Here is a 21,469-nt window from a genome sequence, read left to right as displayed (position 1 = left end):
TTCACGGAATTAAAGGTTCATACAGAGCGTCTATGAAACACAGAGCTTGTGCAGAAACTATTATGGTGTAAAACGCAGCAGACATTAGTGTCATAGCAACAGCAAAACAGTCCCGTGGTTCCCCGCCAAGACGAATATGATGATGCATCTCTGTGCTCCCCGGGATAAGTTCCTTTGAGGTTTCAGAATGTTGACATACGTATGGCAACTTATTAAAGACTCGTTTGCTTTTCTGTAATACAAATCTGTGTTTTACGAGCTGTTGGACTGTGATGTAAATGTTACATAGGATCTCGCCAAAACAACTGTATTAGTGAGTAGGTATTGGAATCGCGGAACTAAGTATATTCACATTTTAGGCATTTTCCTTCCGTCTAAGCTCGGGGCACTCAGGAAAAGTATCCGAAGTAAATCAATGTTCACACGCTGTGCTCTGTTCTCACTTGTCTAATTTCGGCTTGAAAGAAGTCCATGGAAAACGGAAGCTTAAAAATTGCAACAGGCATCAACATTCTGGGTTAGAAAAGTGAGCACATGTTGTTCTTATTTTCCATGTGTTCTTTTCTCTATTTGTGCTCCCAAATATTCAGTATTTATTTCTCCACGCTGATTATAAATCATACTATGCAAAAACTAAAAGCCAGATTTTTTTTCAGTGACCTAGCAGGCCTTTTATGAAAGCATATTTTCGGTAAATTGCTGTTGAGCATAAACACGTTTTTCCCTCTCGTTTGAGTGAGTACATGCAGCGTTGATGACTGCGTATTTTCACGCTGCCATTCCTGCCGTCCTCAGTTAAGGGGACAATAAAACAGTGATGGATTGGAACGTCATTTCCATGCACGCCCAGGTAGTCACATGAGGGAACCTCTCGCCATCGACCCTCCTCCTCCCACAGGTTTATTTCTGTACAGAGTCCTAGAAACCCACGCGAGGCCTTCCTAACCAATCTGGAGTCCCACGACATCATGGACATTTTTTGCTGACATTTAGCTGACTAAAACAAGGCAAGTAAACAATGACCCATCCACAATCTAATGAAACAACCACGTTTTTTTTTTTCTCGTTTGTTGTTTTCAGTAAAGAAGCAACAAGTAGTTCGTGTCTGTTTAAGATTTGAAAATCTGGGTCACCTGCCATAGCAGTCACTAGAGGCTCTTTCCACAACGGCCCTCGGGCCCCGTGATGTTCAGGGCCTCCTGTGAGGCCAGGGCCTGCCGGTTCTTCCCGGAGCCCGCTCTCGCTCACTCGGCAGGATCCCTCAGACATGTTCACTTACCAGTGCCTACGAAAGCTCATCTTCAACGAGAGCTTAATCTGTGCCTGGAAGCACGCAAAGAACTTCACACATAAAATATTTTAGTTTTTATAGGAATTCTGTGAGTGTGTCTTCTTACTTCTGTTGGAAGAGACTGTGATGTAGGTGACGGAACGTGCCCTTGGTCACGCGACTGGTCTGCGTTCTGACACAAGACTGTGGGGCCGAGTGCTCCGTTGTCTGTGTCCATTTCCACATGTGCTCCTCGGTTACCACGCCAGAGCTGCGGCTCATAATCGCTCCGCTGCACACTGTGCGGCCTCGCACTGGGAAAATTCGAATCCCTGTAAACTCACCGTCGCCTTGGTTAGGTGCATAGAGGGCTGCTTTCACCTCTACTGGTCCCCATGAAAAACAGCGCGAGGGCGAGCATCTCCAAAATGTGTACCTTTGAAACTTCAATGAATAATTGAATTAAAAATATAAATGAGAAATAAAATTAAAAACAAAGTGGAGATGTGGAAAAAAAAGAGGAACAGTCAAAGCTTTTGGTTTGATTCATATCCTTAACGCAGAACATATTGTTCTTAATAATCTTCACCGATCTTGGCAAAAATAAATGAAGGGGTCCTTGAAGTGGCTTCTGGTGTGGGAATGGTGGGAATGTCCGTTCCAGGGATGGGGATGGGGTGAGGAGCCTCCGATTGCCTGGGTCCAGTTCAAGGGTCACATACAGAGGTCACATCCTCTCCATGACCTCCAGCAGATTCCCCCAACCACCAGGTACCACAGACACATGAGCAGCAGTGGACTTATGTGTCAACCATTGGGAAGTGTGGAGTCAGCGTGAAGCATGGGTTTTCTCCAAACCTTCACACACAGTGAAGCTCTCAGCCAGAAGGAACGCACTGTGCAGTTCCCAGAAGTCTTTGTACACGAAGATTTTAGATTTTTGAGACTCATTCAGAATGACTGCTTTTTGGGGTAATGCTCTTTTTTTAATCAGAAAAAACGATAGGATTTTATAGAATTGTTTTTGTAGACTGGACGATGCTGATGTTGCTGACCAACCTCTTCTTCTATGCAGTGGTTCTCAGGCTGGTGTAAAAGGAGTGAGTCCGTCCCTTGCAAAGGGGCCAGTTTCTGGGACGCACACCCAACGGTTCCCGTCCAGCCAGCCTGGGCTTGGGCCCGGGGGTCTGTACTGCACCAGGCTCATCTGGCAACCCGGGTGCAGAGGCAACAGCTGGCCTCAATCCAGCTGGGCCCGCAGCGCTTCTGCAACAGTGGGTTTTAATGTAGGCTGCACATTCCAGTCGTCTGGAGAGCCTTTACAGGTCCCGCTGACTCGGTCGCGCTTCACGCCAATTAAATCGATGTCCGAGGGGTTGCATCAGTAAATTTTTTAAAAGCTCCCAGGTGACTCCAATGTGCAGCCAGGAGGGAGAAGCAGGGCTCCTCGGGATTCACAGTAGGAAGCCCTCAGTGTCTCTGGCTCCTGAGGACTTGGAAATGCTGCCTGAGGTCTACAGCCCACGCTTCCCTTGCCAGCGGGCTGGCCTCTGGGTTAAATGAGCTTATCAGAGATGGCTGCTTGGAGAGCTCGCCTTTCTCTAGGGAGAAACTATTCTCTCCGAAAGAGCTCTTAGTCCCTTTCCCCACATAGTACCCTAAAAGATCCCTTAATGGAAATAAAACTCTAAGCTAATCTAAAAGTTGGAATGGACACAAAAGCGCTGGGGAGAAAGAAATGGCTCCCAAAATCTTCTTTCCCAGAAGAATGTGGGACAGCCGCATTTTAGCTTGGATGCGGCCATACCTGCAGCTGTAATTCATTTATTAATAATTACAGGACCATGAGTCCTTATCCTAAATCCTTTGTGCTAGATGCTTCTCTGGATTCAAAACATTTTGTATTTTATTTTTAGATTTTATTTACTTATTTTTAGAGGGGAAGGGAGGGGGGAAGAGAGGGAGAGAAACATCAATCTGTAGTTGCCTCTTGTGCGCCCCCTACTGGGGACCTGGCCGGCAACCCAGGCATTTACCCTGACTGGGAATCGAACTGGCGACCCTTTGGTTTGCAAGTCAGTGCTCAATCCACTGCGCCACACCAGCCAGGGCCAGATTCTGTGTTTTAAAAGAAAGCAGCCTGTTCTATTACACGAGCAGGATTGGTAGCAGTGCTTTGTATGCGAAGGCAGACACTCTAACATGGCGTGCCCCCCACCCCCCCATCCACCCAGGTTCGGCCTTTGCCCCTGATGAGTTTGTAGCAATCGTAAAAGAAATATTTGGGTTTTAAAGTTCATTATTGTAAACTTGCAGAACTGCAAAATTCCACCCAGTTATTTTCTTTAAATCTTCATGGTTTCTTTTACTTTTTTTTTTTTTTTTACTTTTTATTTTGTTTTTGTGGCTTTTATAGGCAACTAGAGTATGTCTGAGGAGAAAAGGACCTTGTGCATATAATCTCATCTGATCTTAATACAATCCACTTAAAGGGTATTATTTCTGTTTCCCAGGTGAGAAAGCTGGGTCTCTGAAAGGTTAAATAGCTTGTGAAAAGTTCCATTATTCTGGGCCCACATTCAAACCCCTGACTTCAAAGGCTGCTGGACCACACAGCTTCCTTACCGGCAAAGCTGAAAACTACATCATTGAATTAAAGACCTTGTCTGCACTCACCCCATTTGATGTTTAGGCTAAAAACCTAAGCTGATTGCTGAGAACCTCCCCTTAAAACACTAAAAGCTGCTTACAGTTACCTTGAAAGAAAGACACTGGAACAATATTTTACCTCCATGTTCGGTCTAACACTGTCACAATGCAGAACTGGAAACCGACTGATCCTTTGTCCAACTCAGTAAGTCAGTATTTAAAGACACGCTGAAATAATACATGAAACCCATGTTGTAGGTGTCCCGAGCCCAACCTGTTGAGCATGGTCAAGAAGAACATTCCCAGGGGAGGTCCTTCAAAGACTGTCTCGTGAGGCTGTTCAGCTGGATAATGGGGATAAGCCACTGCGAACACCTGCGATTAAGGCAATAAACGTAGGTGCGCCTGAGCGCACTGGCGTTGGCGTTGGCGTTGGGCTGCAATGCGAAGGCAAATACGGAAAAACGTGTCCTTCTGTGCGGGTCTCTACTACTTACTCCCCCAAGGGATCTGGTACTGGGCTGTTATTTCTCTTTCAAATGTAGTTCATGTTTTCACTGAGTTTTTCCTCGTGAACATCCCTCAACCAAACAGCCCTTACTATGTTGGCTTTTCTCGTTTTCCCGTTTGAGGTGCTCTTTTTGCACATTCCCCTATTTTTTTCCAAGGGAAATCGCTAGTGGCATGCCGTGTCTGCTGGGAGTGATCGCCAAATCTTCATGTCATGAGTAAGTGGCAATTTTGTTCTCAATTGCTTTTTAAAAAACTGCAGAATATAATTTCTGCAAAAGAGTGAACTACAGATTTTCATGTCCATTTTAGAGCATCCCAAATCGGCATGCTATAGACTTCAGAATTTACCAAATTTGAGGATCTAAAAGAACTTGTCAGAAAAGGTGCTTGTTTTGCACGGGAACCCTGCCCTCAAGGACCGGCTTCAGTATTTTGCACACTGACTTGCTGTGGACTTGAATGAAAGCTTTTCTCGTGGATGCAGCACTTTCTAATCTTCGGCTCTGGGCTCGAGTCTGCCGTCTGCACCCCGAGCCTCAGACTGTGTGACTTGGGGCCGAAGGCCCCATAATTGTACTGATGAGTGATATGTATGACCACTCTTTCTTGTGATTCTGAATTACGCTTTCATGCATGAGTGTTTGGTTTGCCCACTGTGTGTTCGCACTATCATCTACTAATAAGACTTACGGTTGCAAAATAAGAACTTTTAATCTAAAGGAGAGACTCCTTGTCCGCCAGTTTGCCCGGGGAGTCTGCTCCTCAACACAGTTAGACATTAAATACATTCTGAAGACATTAAATACACTCCTGGTTTTGTATGGGCCTGACAAAACTGCCGGTGGGAAAGTGAGCGGTATTGTAACTTCCTGCCCAGGAACGGAGCTCTCCGGGGTTTCAGGTTGTGCACCTGCACTTCGCGCTAACGTAATTGTTATACCATAGAATTATTGTCTTGCCAATGGCCAGGACCGTCATCATTAGCTTGTCCCTCCCCCCGATTCCTTCAGGGAAAGCTGCCCCCCAGGCTAGAAGAAAATTAATCTCATGGTTTAAAGCCTGCTGAGATAAACAATCCATCGCTTTCATTCCATGGTGTGGGTCCCTTTGGTCTTGATGGTGAAATTAATGAACAGACGGGTCCTGGGCTGTTTGGTTTATTCCTTCTGTGGACCTAGAACCTATTATTCAGTCCCTCCCTGAATGTTCTCTATGCACAGTCACTTCGATACTGTGCTTTCATTAGTTCATCTCTCTGCTAACGACCACGTTTCAACGACGAGCCCCGAGCACAGCGCCACCCTTCTCGTTCCGGTCCAATCGGAAAAGTCGTCTCAGAGGTTAAAGCTTAAGTGTGACATGAAACAGAAATGGGGCTGATCCCAAAAAAGCAGGCATTTTCCCATGGCCCTGGGACTTCAAAATGTAGTCAGTGCAGAAACAAACGGTCACCCTGCAGCTGAACTTGGTAATGAGTTAGTGTCAGGAAAAGGGTTATTACAGACAAGGAGAGGAAGCTTTAGCAGTCAGCAAATCGTGACTTTAAATGCCAAGGCTGAACTCAGATTTCACAGGCCTCAATAGCACACGAAGTTGGGCATTCAGCTCTGACTGGTGTGGCTCAGTTTGCTGGAGCATCGTCCTGTAGACTGAAGGGGTGTGGGTTTAATTCCCACTCAGGGAACATACCTACGTTGCTGTTCAATCCCTGGTTAGGGTACATACAAGACGGCAACCAATTGATGTTTCCCTCCCCACCCCAGCAAAAGCAATGAAAAAGTGTCCTTGGGTGAGGATAAAAACGGTTGTACATTCAAGGCCTTATTTCTAGGGTGACTTTTTATCCCTATTTGGGACGGTCTCAATGTGAGCCTGCTGTCCCTGTATCTTACTCGCATCCATTCCCCCCTCAGTATGTCCAGGTTTAGATTTATGCGGTCCCATGGCCCATTCTTTGTCACGTGTGCGTACTTGCTTTTTCCTCTGCTTCTGTCCTGCCTGGCGTTGATGATCAGAGACCTGTCTCTGATCCTTTCTCTGCTTTATTACGATCCTTTAGCATCTCTCTTCCACCTTGCAAGGTGACTGGTGGCTGTCCCCTGGGCTCAGGATCACCTTCTGCAAATGGAACAAGCCTGGTAGACACGTCATTATTTAGGTCAAGGCAACATGGATTCCCAGCCCTTCTGAAAATCATCCCCTTTCTTGCTCCTCTTCTTTTTTAACTGCTTTCCTTTCTTTCTACCGCCACGTCTTCACCCTTCACTTCCCCACCAGTTGCTACGCACTGATTAATCTCCAATTTACACCTTGCCATCTTTCCAGCCATTACCGCCTGCCGGGCCCCCTCCTGATGGGCGACTTTGTGTTGAAATGCTGGGCATCCAGTGTATTTTCTCAGCTCACAGACTTCATGTCCTCATGAGGCCAGAGGAAATAAGACTGTGATGTACTGTGTCCGTGGCTCTGATGGCTTTTATCGGATCCTTGTGCATCATGGGACTCTGGCAAGTCGTTTTCGTCCCAAAGCCATGCCTGCACTATTGTAAGGGAAACGGGAAAACTTCAAGATAAATGGTTGGAGTCCCCGACATTTTCATCAGGCATCTCACCCGGGAAATGCAGGTTCCCAAGGTCCTCTCAGGAGCTAGGGGCAAGCACGCTGTGCTCACGACTGACTTTTACTGATGCTGTTTTTCTCTGCGGTTGGGTGGAACAAACCTGGAGGAGAAAAGAACGCCCGAAGCAGTAGTTAGTGATGTCCCCTCGTGGTGATTTGACACCCCCACCTGCAGTGCAAATGAAGTTTAATGTCTTCGCACACATTTTTTCAAAACTGTTTTAACTAGTTAAACATTTTACATTCTAATTGAGAAAGGGCCCCCGTACACGGGAGAGACCGCATGGCGCGCATTCATTTCATGAAGTTCCACAGGATGCCTTTGACTTAGAGTCAGCACAAAACTGCCCTGCCAAGCTTTCAGAACTGGGGTGGTGACACCCTTCTGTGGTGCCGCTGCTACGGCTGGGGGCCGTCACTTACGCTCGATCTTGGCGTGACCCCGTGCGTGGCATAAGGCACGTGTCCTGCCCATTTTCTGCAGGCAGGACACGTGCATTCTTCAGCAGCCGCGGTAGAGCCTTGCGTGTCGGACCCCGTGTAAATATTAGCCGTTCCACAGGGCTTCTTGGTACCCAATTCTGTTGCTTGGGGGAAAAAAAAAGTGACAAGGCTTCATGGAGGATTCTGCGGTTTGGGTAAACAACAGAGGACCATCTGTGGTCTGGCTTCCCACATCGAAAATGAGGGTGTAAGTAGGACTTTGTCAATCACCAAACGCCATCACGTCCCCACAGCGCCTGTGCCGGCTGTCTCCCGGGGAGCAGTGATGGCGAAGCTCCAACATTCCAGTAGCACCGAGCAGGATATTAACATGCCTGGCTTGGCTGTTTTTCCTCTCTCCAAATGCCAGTGTTCATTGTGAAGGATGCAGGTACAACATCCTCACCTTTATTGGTTCTTTAAGACTATGAAACACAACCTACAAGGAGCAGCTAAGTGGATGTTGTGACATCTAGCACTAGCTCAACCACACAGTGTGGTTTTGCGCTCGAAACCTGTACGGGCTACCTGTTAGGCTAAGGATTGTTTGTGAAAGCGCTAAGTATTTGCTGAAGCCACTTCCCTTCCCCCAGACCCTGACCTTGGAATTCCTTTCTCTTTGCAGAACCACATCACCGCCTTTGCAGAAGTCACATGATACGGAAGCGGCCGGGTTCTCCCTGCATTGGACGTCCTCCCTGTTCTCCATCCATTCCTAACACCCAAAGCTTGTTTGGTTGCAAAAGAAGTTTCTCAAGTTGTCTAATAATTTTTATAATTTTAAAACCAGTGTCGATGTGTCTGTCCCCCCACTAGACTGTGAGCTCCTCCAAGGCAGGGCCGTGTCTTCTCTGTACCCCGCCCCCCATGACCTGTAGTAACACCCACCACAAAGTAGGTGTGCGATTGAAACGGGATGACCGAACGAACACGTTAATTCCGAAATAAAACAGCCACATTAGTTTCTCAGAGAATGACGGAAACGATGTGAAAAGAAACCTCTACAGGAGTCCTGTTTGTATAAGAAATCCCTCCATTTGGGGCTAGCTATGCTTTTTAATTTTTCATATTTTCAGTAGTGTGCTGTATTTCGTTTGAAGTGGATTGATTTCATTTGAAGTGGGGGTTTTTACTTTACTATTCAGCATGACATCATTTCCATCCCAACCGGGTTCAGTGTGTGAAGTTACTTTACTTTTAGAAAGTATGTTCTAAACTAAAATAATGTTGCACATAGTATTATGCTCAATTTCCCTTAAAATGCCATCCATTCTATACCTTCTAAGACTGGTGCTTCTGCTTTTGAAGGGGAAAATGCCAATTTTTACTGTAATAAGTAATGTATCATAATTAAAAACTATTTATTTGGATTTTCGTTGCTGGCGATCATGGTTTAATTGTTGACTTGTAGTTTCTCAATGCAGACAGTGTGTAGGGTAGTTCAAGGGGCCAAATCCAGCGATGGTGCCTACATCCTGAGCAATTTTCCATGGATAACAGCGTCTCCAGTGTGGTCAAAGGCTCCATTCTTAGGTTTTTTAACTAGTCGTGTTTCCACACCATTTAAGTAGGAAGGAACCACACCCTGACCACATACTTTAAATTCAATGAATGCCAGAAATGTGTTAACACATTTTACTTTGCGCGTATGTAGTACTTTATAATGTGCAAAGTGTATTTTTCACTTATTAGATCATTTCATCCTCACAGTAGCCCCAGGTAAGCATTAAGAGTCTGGCTTTATTTTTATAGACGAGAAAAACGAAGCCAAGGCAGGGTAAATAACGTGCCCAGTGCCGCCCAGCTGGGGAGAGGCAGTTAAAGCCTAACCTCACCTCTTCTGATCTGGACTAATATTCCTTCCCAGCAGCTCACAGCTGCCACACTCCTCGGACACGCTGAGGCCTTTCCGAGGTCGGTGGAGGTCTGGGAAGCCCCCTATGTTTAAAAAAATGAAATGCCAAAATAAAGTTACAAAAACTGTGCTCTAGTTTACGTTTCTTTAAGAACAAGCACTTTCAAATAGCCAACAACACAGTAAACTATTTTCTTGTTGAAAAACCACGTCAAGAGTAGCTGCGAGGCCTTCGGGAAGGTTGAAACCTAACTCAGAGGCCCCCTTGTCACGCCTACCCCCGTGTCCCAGTGCCCCCGCCCCACCAGGAGAGGCCCTGAGGGGCACTCTTGGCACTGGGCATGTGGAATCCAGAGTGAAAATCATCAGGAAGGTGAACTGGACTAAGAGAAGATCACTTACTGTATTTCTGAACAATGACTTTGCCATCTCGAAAGATGCGCTCTGCAGCTTCGCCTCACGTGAGCTGTCGTTAGTTGACTGAAATGGCACTCTGGACCTTGCCAGAACTAAAAAAAGTAAATTTTGGATTTTCTCTGTAATTTCACCAGAAATCAGAAAATAAATATAACCACAGACTTTTCCATTACTTCCAGGGATGTTACGTCTTCTTTTCCACCACTGTGTAGAGTGAAAACACTTTTTTTTAGTGGGGCCCAAACATTTCACATTACTACCAATACCAGACTTTTAGAGCAATTTCAATTCTGGTGGAAATTGAGAACATGAGAAGGCTTGTTCCAAGCTTTAAACCCTCGGGCAGTAACAGGAACGGAGAACTTGCTTCCGAGCATGCTCGGGACGGGGGACTTCGTGACGTCTTAGGAGGCAGGATTCCCAGTAAGGCTTTCAGAGTTAGGTCAGTTCTGTCGGTCCTAGTATCCGTTTTCCAAGGAACCAATTAATAAAGTTTTCCTGTTGGAAGCCTTCGCTGTGTGTTTGCACGTACGTCGGATCTTTGCACCTTCCTAAACCTGGTCTCAGCGCAGGAACTTAAAACTTCCTTAGAAACCCAGACTGAACCCTGGACCCCAGGAAGGTCCCCTCTGATACTTCGGTGCCCTGGTCCCAGAGTCTGCAATGAATGATCACCTCCATCAAGGAATTTCCGAAAATAGAGAGACATGTGCAGAAGGCAAAAGCCAGCAAAGAACCCTTAAGAACCACTATTCTCCGTTCCAAGAATAATGAGAAAACATATGGAAGAAAATATTAGTTAGTAAACATGTACATACAGAGTCTTATAAAAGCAGGCGAACGCATTATCGTTCTGATGGAGACATCTTTTTATTCTACTTCCGGGAGCCCAAGTCAGTACCAGTTGGTCAGCCTGAAACTTCCTGTCACCTCTGCACGGCAGACATTCTGCACCTGTTTTCTATGACCCCTAAGATTATCTAAAAGGCTCCGTTATGTTACGAGAGAGGTGGGCCTTCTTTGACGGACTGTCTCTTCCACCCCTAACGGGGCTTCTTTTTTCTCAGGATTTGCCCCAGCCCGATATCTCGGTTCCCGTCAGCAGTGAAAGAGCAGTGGGGAGGAAATATTCTCTGCTGTGTCAGGTATTTTTCAAATAAAATTTTAAATTTAAAAAACTAAGTTTGATTCCCCCTGCCAACCCTGTGTGAATCCCTTCTTAGGAGGAGACGGATAAAGAGCGCTTGCAAAGTCAGAGTGACTGCAGAATACTGGGGGAGGGGACACAGTGGTCAGGTGAGACCAGCTCTTCAGGCGGCCGAGTGACCCTGTGTATCCCACGGGCCGTCTCCTTATTGATAAATCACTGCCACCTGCAAACTACCTGGGACACTGTGCCGGCAGATGGTCGACTACATCACTGGCCCCCTAGTACCAGCAAGGGGCTCAAGCCTGGGCGTAAATCACATGGTTGCTGCCTCTAAAAAGTCGCCCTGGGCGTGTACCAAATGGTCCTAGATACACCTGCAAACACTGATGATCTCTCAATCAGCCAGGCCTGGGCTTCCCACTGAATTTTCTGAGTTACAATTCTCTTAAAATATCAGTTAGGGAAACTTCTTCCACATATTAAAGTAACGATTCCCTTCTAAGAAGAGAAAAAGTGTGAGGATTTTAAATTCTTCTTTCCTGAGGCTTTCATTGGCAGATGATAGTTGGTCCTTAGTCTGACAGAGTCTCAGGACATGATCAAGGGTTAATAAAAGAAGGAGAAGGAGAAGGAGAAGCAGCCAGCTGCTGTCCCCACCCCAAGACGTGTGAGCCACGCATGGGTTGTGGGATTTAATCTCTAAAGTTGAGTGCCATTTTCAAATCTTCAAATCACAAGGACCTCCAGGTAAAGAAAGTACAGACGAGTGGACACACCACCACCTCCAGCACTCAGACGAGACCGCCAAGCCCATGTCCACGGATGCCCTTCTTGACGAGGGCTATCCTGGCAGACACCGACCGCCCTCTGGCCTCTTTGCCCTCAGAGTGTTGCATTTATAAATGTGTTTCCATTTTCATCTTGTACTGAAACACTCCCACTTCTGGAAAAAAACATTTCTTTTCTTCCAAAGAGGAAAAAAAAAAGTGTAGTTTTAAATTGATATTTAAAAAAAAGAAGAAAGAAAAACTTTTTTAAAATAGTGAGACATTTTAGGTATGAATCAGGTGTCCCTGGAGGTCTTGTTTCTGCTCGGGAAGGCCTTCCAGCAAATGCTGTGGATTCTGGGCCGCCTGCTGATGGTTAGAAAGACAGACGCAGTCCCCACCCTTCAGGATGGATGCCTCAGCAGCCCCGACATCAAGGTACCCAAGCCTGCAGTGGACCCCACTTCCTGTTATGAAATGAAATGTGTGGGGTCACGCCAGATGTTCCCTGCTGTTCCTTTGACTTATTTGCTGTCACGATATTGACTTCACATTAAAGACATCTGATCATCAAAAGCGGCCCCTGCATAGACATTGGCTCGTGTAAGCATATCTCGAAGCAGGGCATTTTTTCTCGCTACTAAAAGTACAAAACATGCGACAGGAGGCTTCCAGGTTTTATCTCCAGGCAAGAATTCAAAGACGTGTCAAAAAATTCAAGAATGTTGTTAGCACACGGTTTAATGTGAATTTAACATGGTTGTATTGTAAATAAAGCGTATAGCTTGGCGATCGTAAATTCCAATGATTGAACATAAAACTTCGGTGCGGTGAAATTCGCAGGCTCTCTGAGCCAGCTTGCTTTATTTGCGATTTGGGGCTTTGCATTAAGGGAGTCAGCTTGTTTATTATTCCAGAAAATCCAAATGATGGGAGACCTGGCATTTTTCCAGTGAAATGCCTAAGACATACGGTGGCAGAATCTGGGACCACATCTACACTGTTTCGGAGCATTTATATTTGTGCAGAACGGTCGGCCCCGGTATTGAAATGCTGAAGACAGATGGACATAGCAGCAGGGTGTGTCCCATCCATGGGGACTCTGACACTGTCCACTCTAACAATATATATTTTAAAAAGATAACACGGCCATTTCTCAACTCCTATTTTTCTCTCATTATTGCTGGCTCTTTCCAATTCAACGGATTTTCAGGGCTGCTGTAAGAATTATAGAAGCAATAGAAAGATAAATTCTCTTCTATTCAGGTCGTAAATACACATATGTTACATATAGATAAAATTTCATCTGGGGTGATCAGACCAAGCAGACACTTCTACTCCTATTGTTAGGAGTTCGGTTGCGTCTCCCTAAAATTAACACGTTGAAGTCCTAACCCCAGGTATCTAACACTGTGACCTTGTTTGGAAATAGAGCAGCTGCAGGTATAATGACTAGCGTAGAGGGGGACCGGGATCCCACGTGACTGGTGTCCTCACAGAAAAGAGAGATCTGAACATAGACACTCACAGGGACAATGCTATGTGAGATGCAGGCAGAGATCGGGGTGAGGCTTCCCCATGCCAGGGACCCCGAAATTGCCAGTGAGCAAGCAAAAAGTGAGTGAGAGGCGTAGAACAAATTCCCCACCACGGGCTTCAGAAGGAACCGTGCCCTGGATGGCAGGTTGCAGCCCCTAGAACTGCGCCACAATACGCCTGTGTTGGTTACGCCACCTGTACACTCAGGGCTAACAAACCTATACACCTGTTTATTGCTGGTCCCGGGGAGTAGTGGAAAGGCCCAGGCAGCCGGGTGTGAGTCTGTGTTATTTAAACATACTAATCTCTGCATCGGTCTGGTTACACTCAATTTCTCGGCAGGAAGAGCCAACCCTCCGTCCGAGCCCCAAGTTCTTACTGTTTATTTCTGGCCACAACTTGGCCACCAAGGGGCACCCGGAGGCTGTGACCTCCTACTAATAGCCATCCAAAACCGAGACCCGGGCTGGCGGAGGAGACGCTGTTTGGAACACAGGCGCAGACTCTGGCAGAGCAGAAGAGAGCCGTCTGAGTGTGCCTGGCCTCAGTGCGCCCCAACGAGACACTCCCCACATCTGCTCTGCTTTCATTGGCCCAGGCCGAGCGTCCACGCCTGACCATGCCTGAATGTGACCCCGTGGGAAGTGCCCAGAAAAGAGGAGGCGGCATCAAGTATCTATAAACCATCCTGTTGTCCAGGAGTCAGAATGGATGTTATTATACATCGAGATCCCTTCATTAAATCCTTCTATTCCATTTCCATTCAACACTGTTTATCCAGGTCCTACTACCTGCCCAGCACCATCCCAGCCAAGACAGAACCCCTGCGTCCAGCGGCTTTTCACTGTATCGGAGGAGTCAGTAAAGAGAACGTAAACGGGTGACGTGACTTTAGGTACTGGTCGTGGGATGGAGAGAAGGGAGCCAGGACGCGGCTGCTGAGAGACCCCTGAGAGGGGAGGCGGGGGCGGGGAGCATGCCTCCCTGGCACGGTGACAGACCCGGAGGCACCGAGCAAGGCTCCTTTTCCCTCTGCCGCACTCGAGATCATTAGCATCCACAGGGGAGGACCGGGAGTGAGCGCTGTGATTATTAAATTATAAAACATAGAAAAAAGACTTACATGGCCAAACCTGGCAAGGATGTGAGAGAGCGGATACAAACATTTATATTACTGCTGGCAGAGTGAGTCCCTTCGGAATGCGATTTGGCAACACAGTTCATGATCCAGCAATTTCCTTCCTGTGAATCTGGCTCCAGAAGTAATACAATTTAATAATCACAAAGACGGTCGTTGCAGCGCTGTTTGTGCGAGATCGGAAACCACGTGAATGCACAGCAACGGGGGGACTGGATTACGGCTTATCAAGTACAGAGAATGTGATGTAGTCATTAAAATGATGGTTATGCACATTATGGAGCAACAAGAAAATGTTTATGCTATAATTTCAAGTTTAAAAAGGATGCAAATTGTACCCTATAATTGCTACGATGTAAAAAAATCATATATGTAAATGCATAAGATGAAAAGAACGTGGAGAAGTGAAATAAATCCAGAATGTGCAATTTGTGGTAATTAAAAATATATCTCATTACCTTTTTCAAGTGTTTAACCAGTATTTCCACCGGATTGCATAATGGATTCAAAATTAGAGTTCAAAGGGCCCCGAAGAACAGTGCCCCCCACTCCACAGGCTTGGTGCCGACTGGAACCCTAATATCTTGGTACTCTAATCTGACCAAAGCTTACCCTGTCCTCATGCATAACCTTCACATGAGCATTTTTTGTGATTTCTCTATTAAGTTACTATTTCTTCATTAAATGTCCTGTAGCTTAAACAAATAAATCCTGAAATTTCGTGAGTGACATAATCAGCCAGAACTTATTCCTAATACATTGCAATAAAATGTGGATTTAAAATTTTAAATGTGTCCGCTTCTACTTGTGGGTCGGGAAGCTGAGAAGTGTGAGTTGACCTTGGAGCCAGCACACGGCAGGCAGCCGGCGGCTGGAAGGCAGAGCGGCTTAGTGAATTGAGACAAAACAGGGAAACTCTGTGAGCAGACAACTATGTTTAGTGGGGCTCTTCCAGGAGCTGAAAGGAAACAGGGGAGTCGCTGAGTGGGGAAGGTGGGTCGAGAGAGTGTTTTTTTAAGATGGAACAAGTGATGGTGTTTTGTATGCTAATGAAGAAACCCTTACAGGGAGGGAGTGGCTATCACCTTGGACCTAGAAGGAGAGTTGATTGAAATTGCATTGTTGAATGGACAGAGGTGATGGAGTCAGCTCACGAGGAAGAAGTTGATGAGTCTTCTCCCATCACCTGGGGAGACGCAGAGGCTACAGACATGGCCTGAGCTCGGGAATTCTCTGCGGTTGCTTTGTTGGGAAGGTGAGAAGGTGTTGAAGATGAGAGGTGTAGGGGAGAAGAGGAGGTGGGAGGAAGGTGTACAGGAGAACTGGATAATGAAGAGAGAGGAAGTAGTCCTGCCGGGCGGTACTAAGAGCCCAATGAATGCCTTGTGAACCTAAGGGACAGCGTCGTCATGGCTGCTGGTTTTGACGACACCACACATTTCACCTGAGCAGGTATGGGGAAGAGGTAGGCAGAGATTTAGATTCCACCAAAACTGAGACATTGCCCAATAAATACCACAAAGGTAAGCAGGTGTTCAAGGAAGTGAATATAAAGGTTGACAATGGAATTTGAAGGCAGGACAGGAGGGCGTGAGAATAGGTAAAAAGCTGGTAGAATCCATGGATTTTAACTGAAAAGGGGTAGACACTGTAGTCAGGGCAATAGCATTGAGGGGAGGGGCAGAGAGGCTGGGAGACGCTGTTCAGAGACCAGGGCGCTTGGATGGGAGGTTCCGGGGGGATTCCAGGGCTGGTGCTGCCCTGGGAATGAGGTTAGGGCGGTTTGGAGGGAAAGCACCACTGGAGGAGAGCCGTCCAAGGCACTGAGGTTTTAGGGGTCTGAGAAAATACCTGAGTGAATATGCAGTCGCCCACGCTTGTGACCGGCATAGTGTGGAGAGGGTGACGGTCTGCCAGTATGCAGCACGTCTCCAAGGAATACCAGGGTGGCAGTGGGTAGATGGGTTGGTAGATGGACTTAGAAAGGAAAGAGAAGGGTCTAGAAGGGGCAAGAGGACAAAGGAGGAATCCCAGCTCACCTCTCGTGCCTGCTGTACCATCAGGGCAGGGGGAAAATGTGCCCCCCACCCCACGAAAAGAAGCCCCCAGGAAAGACAGTCCTCCCGGGAGAATCTGGTCTCGACTTTGTTCTCAACAGAACAGGCATGGTCTCTAGAAATAGCCCAGGAGAGAATGGCTGTCGCTAAATCTGCCTGGCTGGCTGGCTGCTGAAGTGTCTAGCTCGACACTTCCTTCGGTGCCGTAAGGAGGTGCTGCCAGTAGCTGTGTTTCTGGCAGTCAGCGCCAGCCCCGAGCCACTGGCACCTCTGAAGATCTCACACCTATGGATGACAAAGTTAGTTTCCACGGGATGAAACAGAGACTCTTGCCCCTCCCTTCTCCCCTGCTCGCTCTCTCCCTCCCCCTTTCTCTCTCTCTCTGTCTTGTCCAGGGGAGGACAAGAGAAGAGCGGATGTGATAGTTTAAAGCACTTCAGCTGCTGTTGGAAGAGAAGGTAGGAAAACTCCGCTGTCAGAAAACAGTAAATATAGAACCGAAGTGTGCGGTTTGTCAATACGCTGTAACACCCCACGTGGGATGCGCTGGAGCCTGGACGAAACCAGAGAGGGCTCTGAGCCATGACCCTCCACGCGGGAAATGTCAGAAGACTACGTTACAGAAGAAAATCTGTCGATGGCCGGATGCTCAACTGTCACAGTTCTGCACGTCTTCTTTTTCACTTGGTTTTCTGGTCGAGGGAACTTATTCTTAGGGGTTAATGTACTAGATGACTGGGCTACAGTCAGAAATCAATTCCTAACAGTTTTCTGATGAAATAAGGTGAAATACCTCGTGTTGCCCCCCACGGTGAATTTTCTTGCCAAATAAGGCTTGGAGTAGAGATAAGATTGCTGAATTTCGAGTCAGAATACCGGAGTTCAGCGCTGACTCTGCTCTGTGCCTGCCCTCTTCCTTGTGTCTGAGAAAAACGTTCATAACCGCTGTTCATGGGTTCATCTTAGGAGACTCCAGCCGATTTCATGAAGGTCACTTCAACAGAAATAGCGCCTCCGACCTCACAGGTGGCTACCCTTCCATCACACCGGAAGACCACTCGCTCCTACACACCTGTGTGCCGGCCACATGGCAGGACGGCCCCCAAAGGCTGTTCCCTCCTGGGACTCCTGCCCTCTGTCGTCCCCACCACAGTGACTCAGGGCCAGCCTGGGTGGCCGGTGGAGCCTGTGGAACTTAACAGTCTGTGACTTCCAAGGGTAGTTCATAGAACGCTGTGGTTTTCGCCTTGCTCTTCCCTGAATTACCTCTCTCTAGGGGACACCAGCTGTCACGTCCTGTGGACACTCAAGGAGCCTGTGTAGCCCTGGCCAGTGTGGCTCAGTTGGTTGGAGTGAAATGTCAGGTTCAATTCCCTGGGCCAGGGCACATACCTAGGTTTAGGGTTCAGTCCCCGGTGGGGGCACATACTAGAGGCAACTGATTGACGTTTCTCTCTCACATGGATGTTTCTCTCCCTCTCTCCCTCCCTTCCCTCTCTCTAAAATCAATAAGCGTGTCATCAGGCAAGGATTTAAAAGGAAGAGGAAGAAGAAGCCTGCGGAGAGGTCCATTTGGCGAAGAACCATAGCCTCCCCCCAACAGCCAGCACCCACTTGCCACACCTGTGTGCAGGTCACATGGGGAGCAGCCCTTGTGGCCCCAGACGGCGTCTTGAGTGAATCTTCACGAGAGAACCCGGGTCAGAACCACCCGGCTAAGCTGTTCCCGAGTCCCTGACACGTGGAAACCATGTGGATAGTACCTATTTGCTGTGTTTAACTAGCAAATTTTGAAGCAACTCCAGCTGTCTGTCACAACCTAATCAAGATACATGTGCAACCTATAACTGATCACTCAGGACCCCAGGTAACCGTGACCCCGATGCCGCTAGAAGCAGTAGTTCATAGAGAAGAAAGGTGTGGGGTATTGTCCTAAACAGAAAAACGTCCTCCCAAAGAGGCTCCTACCCCGGGACCTGTGAGTTTGTTACCTTCTGTGACAGAAAGGAGTGCAGGTACAATGAAAGGAGACTACCCTGGCCCAGCCATCACGGAGCCCTGGACGGGGAGGGGAGAGGGTCCGAGGAGACGTAGGCGGTGTGAGCGTGGAAGCCAGAGGGGGGCGTGACACGGGAACAGGCTGCAGTCCACAGGACGCAGGCCGGCCCCGGAGCTGGCATCGGGGAACCGGTTCCCCAGCGCAGCCTCCAGGACAAGTGCAGTGTTGATCCCACTCTCCCGCCCTCCAGGTGGGTAAGAGGATGGACGTGCTGTTTCAGCCACGACATCCGTGGTCATTTGTTACAGCAGCCGTAATGGTAGACGAATATCGTGCCACGAGGCAGGAAAAACATAGAGAAACCCACACAGTTGTTGATTCCACACCTCGATCTTACAAAAGCCTCCCCCAGCCTGGGGGAGAGCGGGCCGCCAAGCTTCTGTTGGAACAGAGAGCACACAGGCTGCCCCCCACGAAGTGGAGATTTCAATGGCTCTCCCCGTTTCATTAAGAAATGCAGTCGGTGATGCCCCGCCTCCTGCACACTCACCGAAATGCAAACGGAGGAACTTCTGTTTCCAGCTGGAGCTCCGTAAGTCTCTCTGCTGGCATGAGATACAGCAGAACTGACCGAGAGCTCTGTTGGCAATGAAGTGGAATTGGGGTTCTGGGTACTTGTTCTGTCCATAGTGAATTTTATGTAATCTGACTTGTGGCACTGATTGTTTTGAGTGCGAATAATAAACCTAATACTTACATAGCCTTTAATAAAAATTAACCCTCACCCGAGGATAGTATGTTTATTGGTTTTAGAGAGAGAGAGAGAGAAACATCCCGTACGTGCCCCAACCGGGGATGGAACCTGCAGCCTTTTGGTGTACGGGGCGATGCTCCACCCGACTGAAGCATCCGGGCAGGGCTTGTACAGCCTTTTACATGTCTCAGGCGACCCTCACAATGTCCCTGGGAGGTGGGGGAGACTATTATTATCTTTCCTATGTTATTCAGGAAAGGCCCACGGTTTGGCGAAGTGGACTTCTGAAATGCCATCCAAGTGTAAATGATGGAGCCATGACAGCAAACCCCTTACTTAAGTACAAACACGGTGTATCTGTGTGCCTTTTTTATACTGTGCTTCTCTAGTGTCAGTTCAAGAAAACAATGTGTTCTCCAGAAACTAGCGAGATAAAATGCATAGCCTTCTAACTTGTTCTTCTGGCAAATCCATGTTTCTCACACGAGGTCTACAACTGCGGACAAGACAGAATCCCTTCCCTTGAGTTCATTGTTAGTGGGAGAGGCAGATGGGCAGGCTGGCATTGATTGACCCTTGGGGCTGGTGGAGGCTGGGGTCGGGCTCAGGACTGTTAGAGGAGCAGAGAGCAGGGGTCACTAACATGGAGTTGGGACATCCAGGAGGACTTCTCAGAGGCGGCAACTCACATTTGCCAACTGTAGCTGAGAAAAGTCACCCAGTGAATGGGAGATGGGGGAGGGAGGGCAATGGTCCAGGAAGAAGAAATAAAGCAGGCTGGGGCCACGTTGACAAGAACATTTCCGTTCCGCACCACATCCCATCCCCCCAACACTGGGAAACACACCTGCTATCTGAGAGATGTGATCCAGCTGCCAAAGAGCCCATGCTGAGTCTTACTGGCCCAGGAGGGCACCTGGATAAAAGGCTGCTGTTTTATGATTTTTCCTTTCTCAGGTGTGGCTTTCCCTCATGCAGTGATTCGGCGAACAGGCTCCTTCTGTGGTTCTGGATCCCTTCGAACTTCTGTGTCTTCTGCCTCCAGCAGGCGGAGGGGAAATGGGGGAGGAGTAGGAGATATTGGAGAGGGTGTAACCACTGTTTCAAAACCCGAAAGGGGCCATCCCCCTGCAGTGCATGCGCCATTGCTGAAGCTCACTCAAGCTGGAGGCCAGAAGTCAAGGGCACGTAGTCCCGGGCTAGGCAGACCTCCCAGCACTGAGCCACATTATGGAAGAGGGAGTGACAGTCTAGCTGTGTCTAACAGAGGCGTATCTGTTCCCCGTGACAGGATGGAGGGAGCCCACGATGGGGATGAAGTGGAGAGCACAGGCTCGGCGTGAAACCAGCCCCTCTCAAGGCACCTGGTTGGAACCCTGGGGTCCGAGCCACTTCCAGACCCACTCCCTGTTGTCTGATGAGCAGGAGGGGTCCTGCTGGAAGGCAGAGGCCAGAGAGAAATCGGGGGTTGGGGCATTAAACCCTATTTTGGCGACGTGATTGTGGCACAGGACTCCGGAGTGGTGCTCCGCAGCAGGAACATGAGCTTACAGCTCGCGAACTTTGACACGGTTTTGAGTCCACCCGTCCCTGACCCTTGAGACCACGGTGAGATCAAATGCAATTCCTCAGTGCTGCGAGTCTTCACGACGCCCGTGGGTCCCTGGGTGTGTCGGTCTGACCTGAGGAGGCCTGACCGAGTTTTCTGCTTTTTGTCATTTGGCTGAAAAGAAGATCATTGAACGAAAGGTCGTGCCCAGTGAGCAGCGCTTAGCTTCTCGGAGGACCGTCCCCTGAGACCGGCCAGGTCAGCGGTGCTGTGCTTTGCTGTAATACAGAGATAAGATTCCGAATTCCACGGCTGAGAATGCTACTCCCTGAGACACATGGCGTGCAGGGGTGTATGGAACATGCTGGGTTCTGAAAGCATTTTCTGCAAACTAATAAACTCAGCCGAATGCCTTGCGGATGGTCTCTGGCGGGGGGAGATAGCTATCCGGGGGGAAATGTGCCCTGACAAGCATTAATTTATCTGTCAGCCGCCTGGTCCAGACTAAAGGGGGCTGAAGGAAGTGCTGTGCTAGAGGCTTTGACTTGGATTCAATTGGAAAATAGCTCATTGTATTAATTTCTTATTAAAAGTTATCTCATAGCAGAAGAGCAGGGTTTACTCCTAGATCACACATGCATTTTAAAAATTACATCATTTCACAAGGCAGAGTTGATCCTTTTTACACATCAGTATCGAGTGGTGAAAT

The 21,469-nt window shown here is 47.9% G+C and overlaps 1 protein-coding gene across 1 annotated transcript in view; it reads left to right on the top strand.

Annotated features, from left to right (window-relative positions):
* The window catches only part of PLPPR5 (phospholipid phosphatase related 5), a 76,188-nt gene extending 66,638 nt beyond the window's left edge, over nt 1-9,550 (top strand). Inside the window, exon 7 of the mRNA XM_045203675.3 lies at nt 8,161-9,550. Within this exon, the coding sequence (XP_045059610.3) occupies nt 8,161-8,193 (33 nt within the window). The 3' untranslated portion in view covers nt 8,194-9,550. The remainder of the gene's footprint in view (nt 1-8,160) is intronic.
* The last annotated feature ends 11,919 nt before the right edge of the window (nt 9,551-21,469 follow it).

This window comes from Desmodus rotundus, chromosome 12, assembly GCF_022682495.2.
Source record: "Desmodus rotundus isolate HL8 chromosome 12, HLdesRot8A.1, whole genome shotgun sequence".
In the NCBI taxonomy this organism is placed as follows: domain Eukaryota; kingdom Metazoa; phylum Chordata; class Mammalia; order Chiroptera; family Phyllostomidae; genus Desmodus; species Desmodus rotundus.
This window is presented reverse-complemented; position numbering and strand designations above follow the sequence as displayed.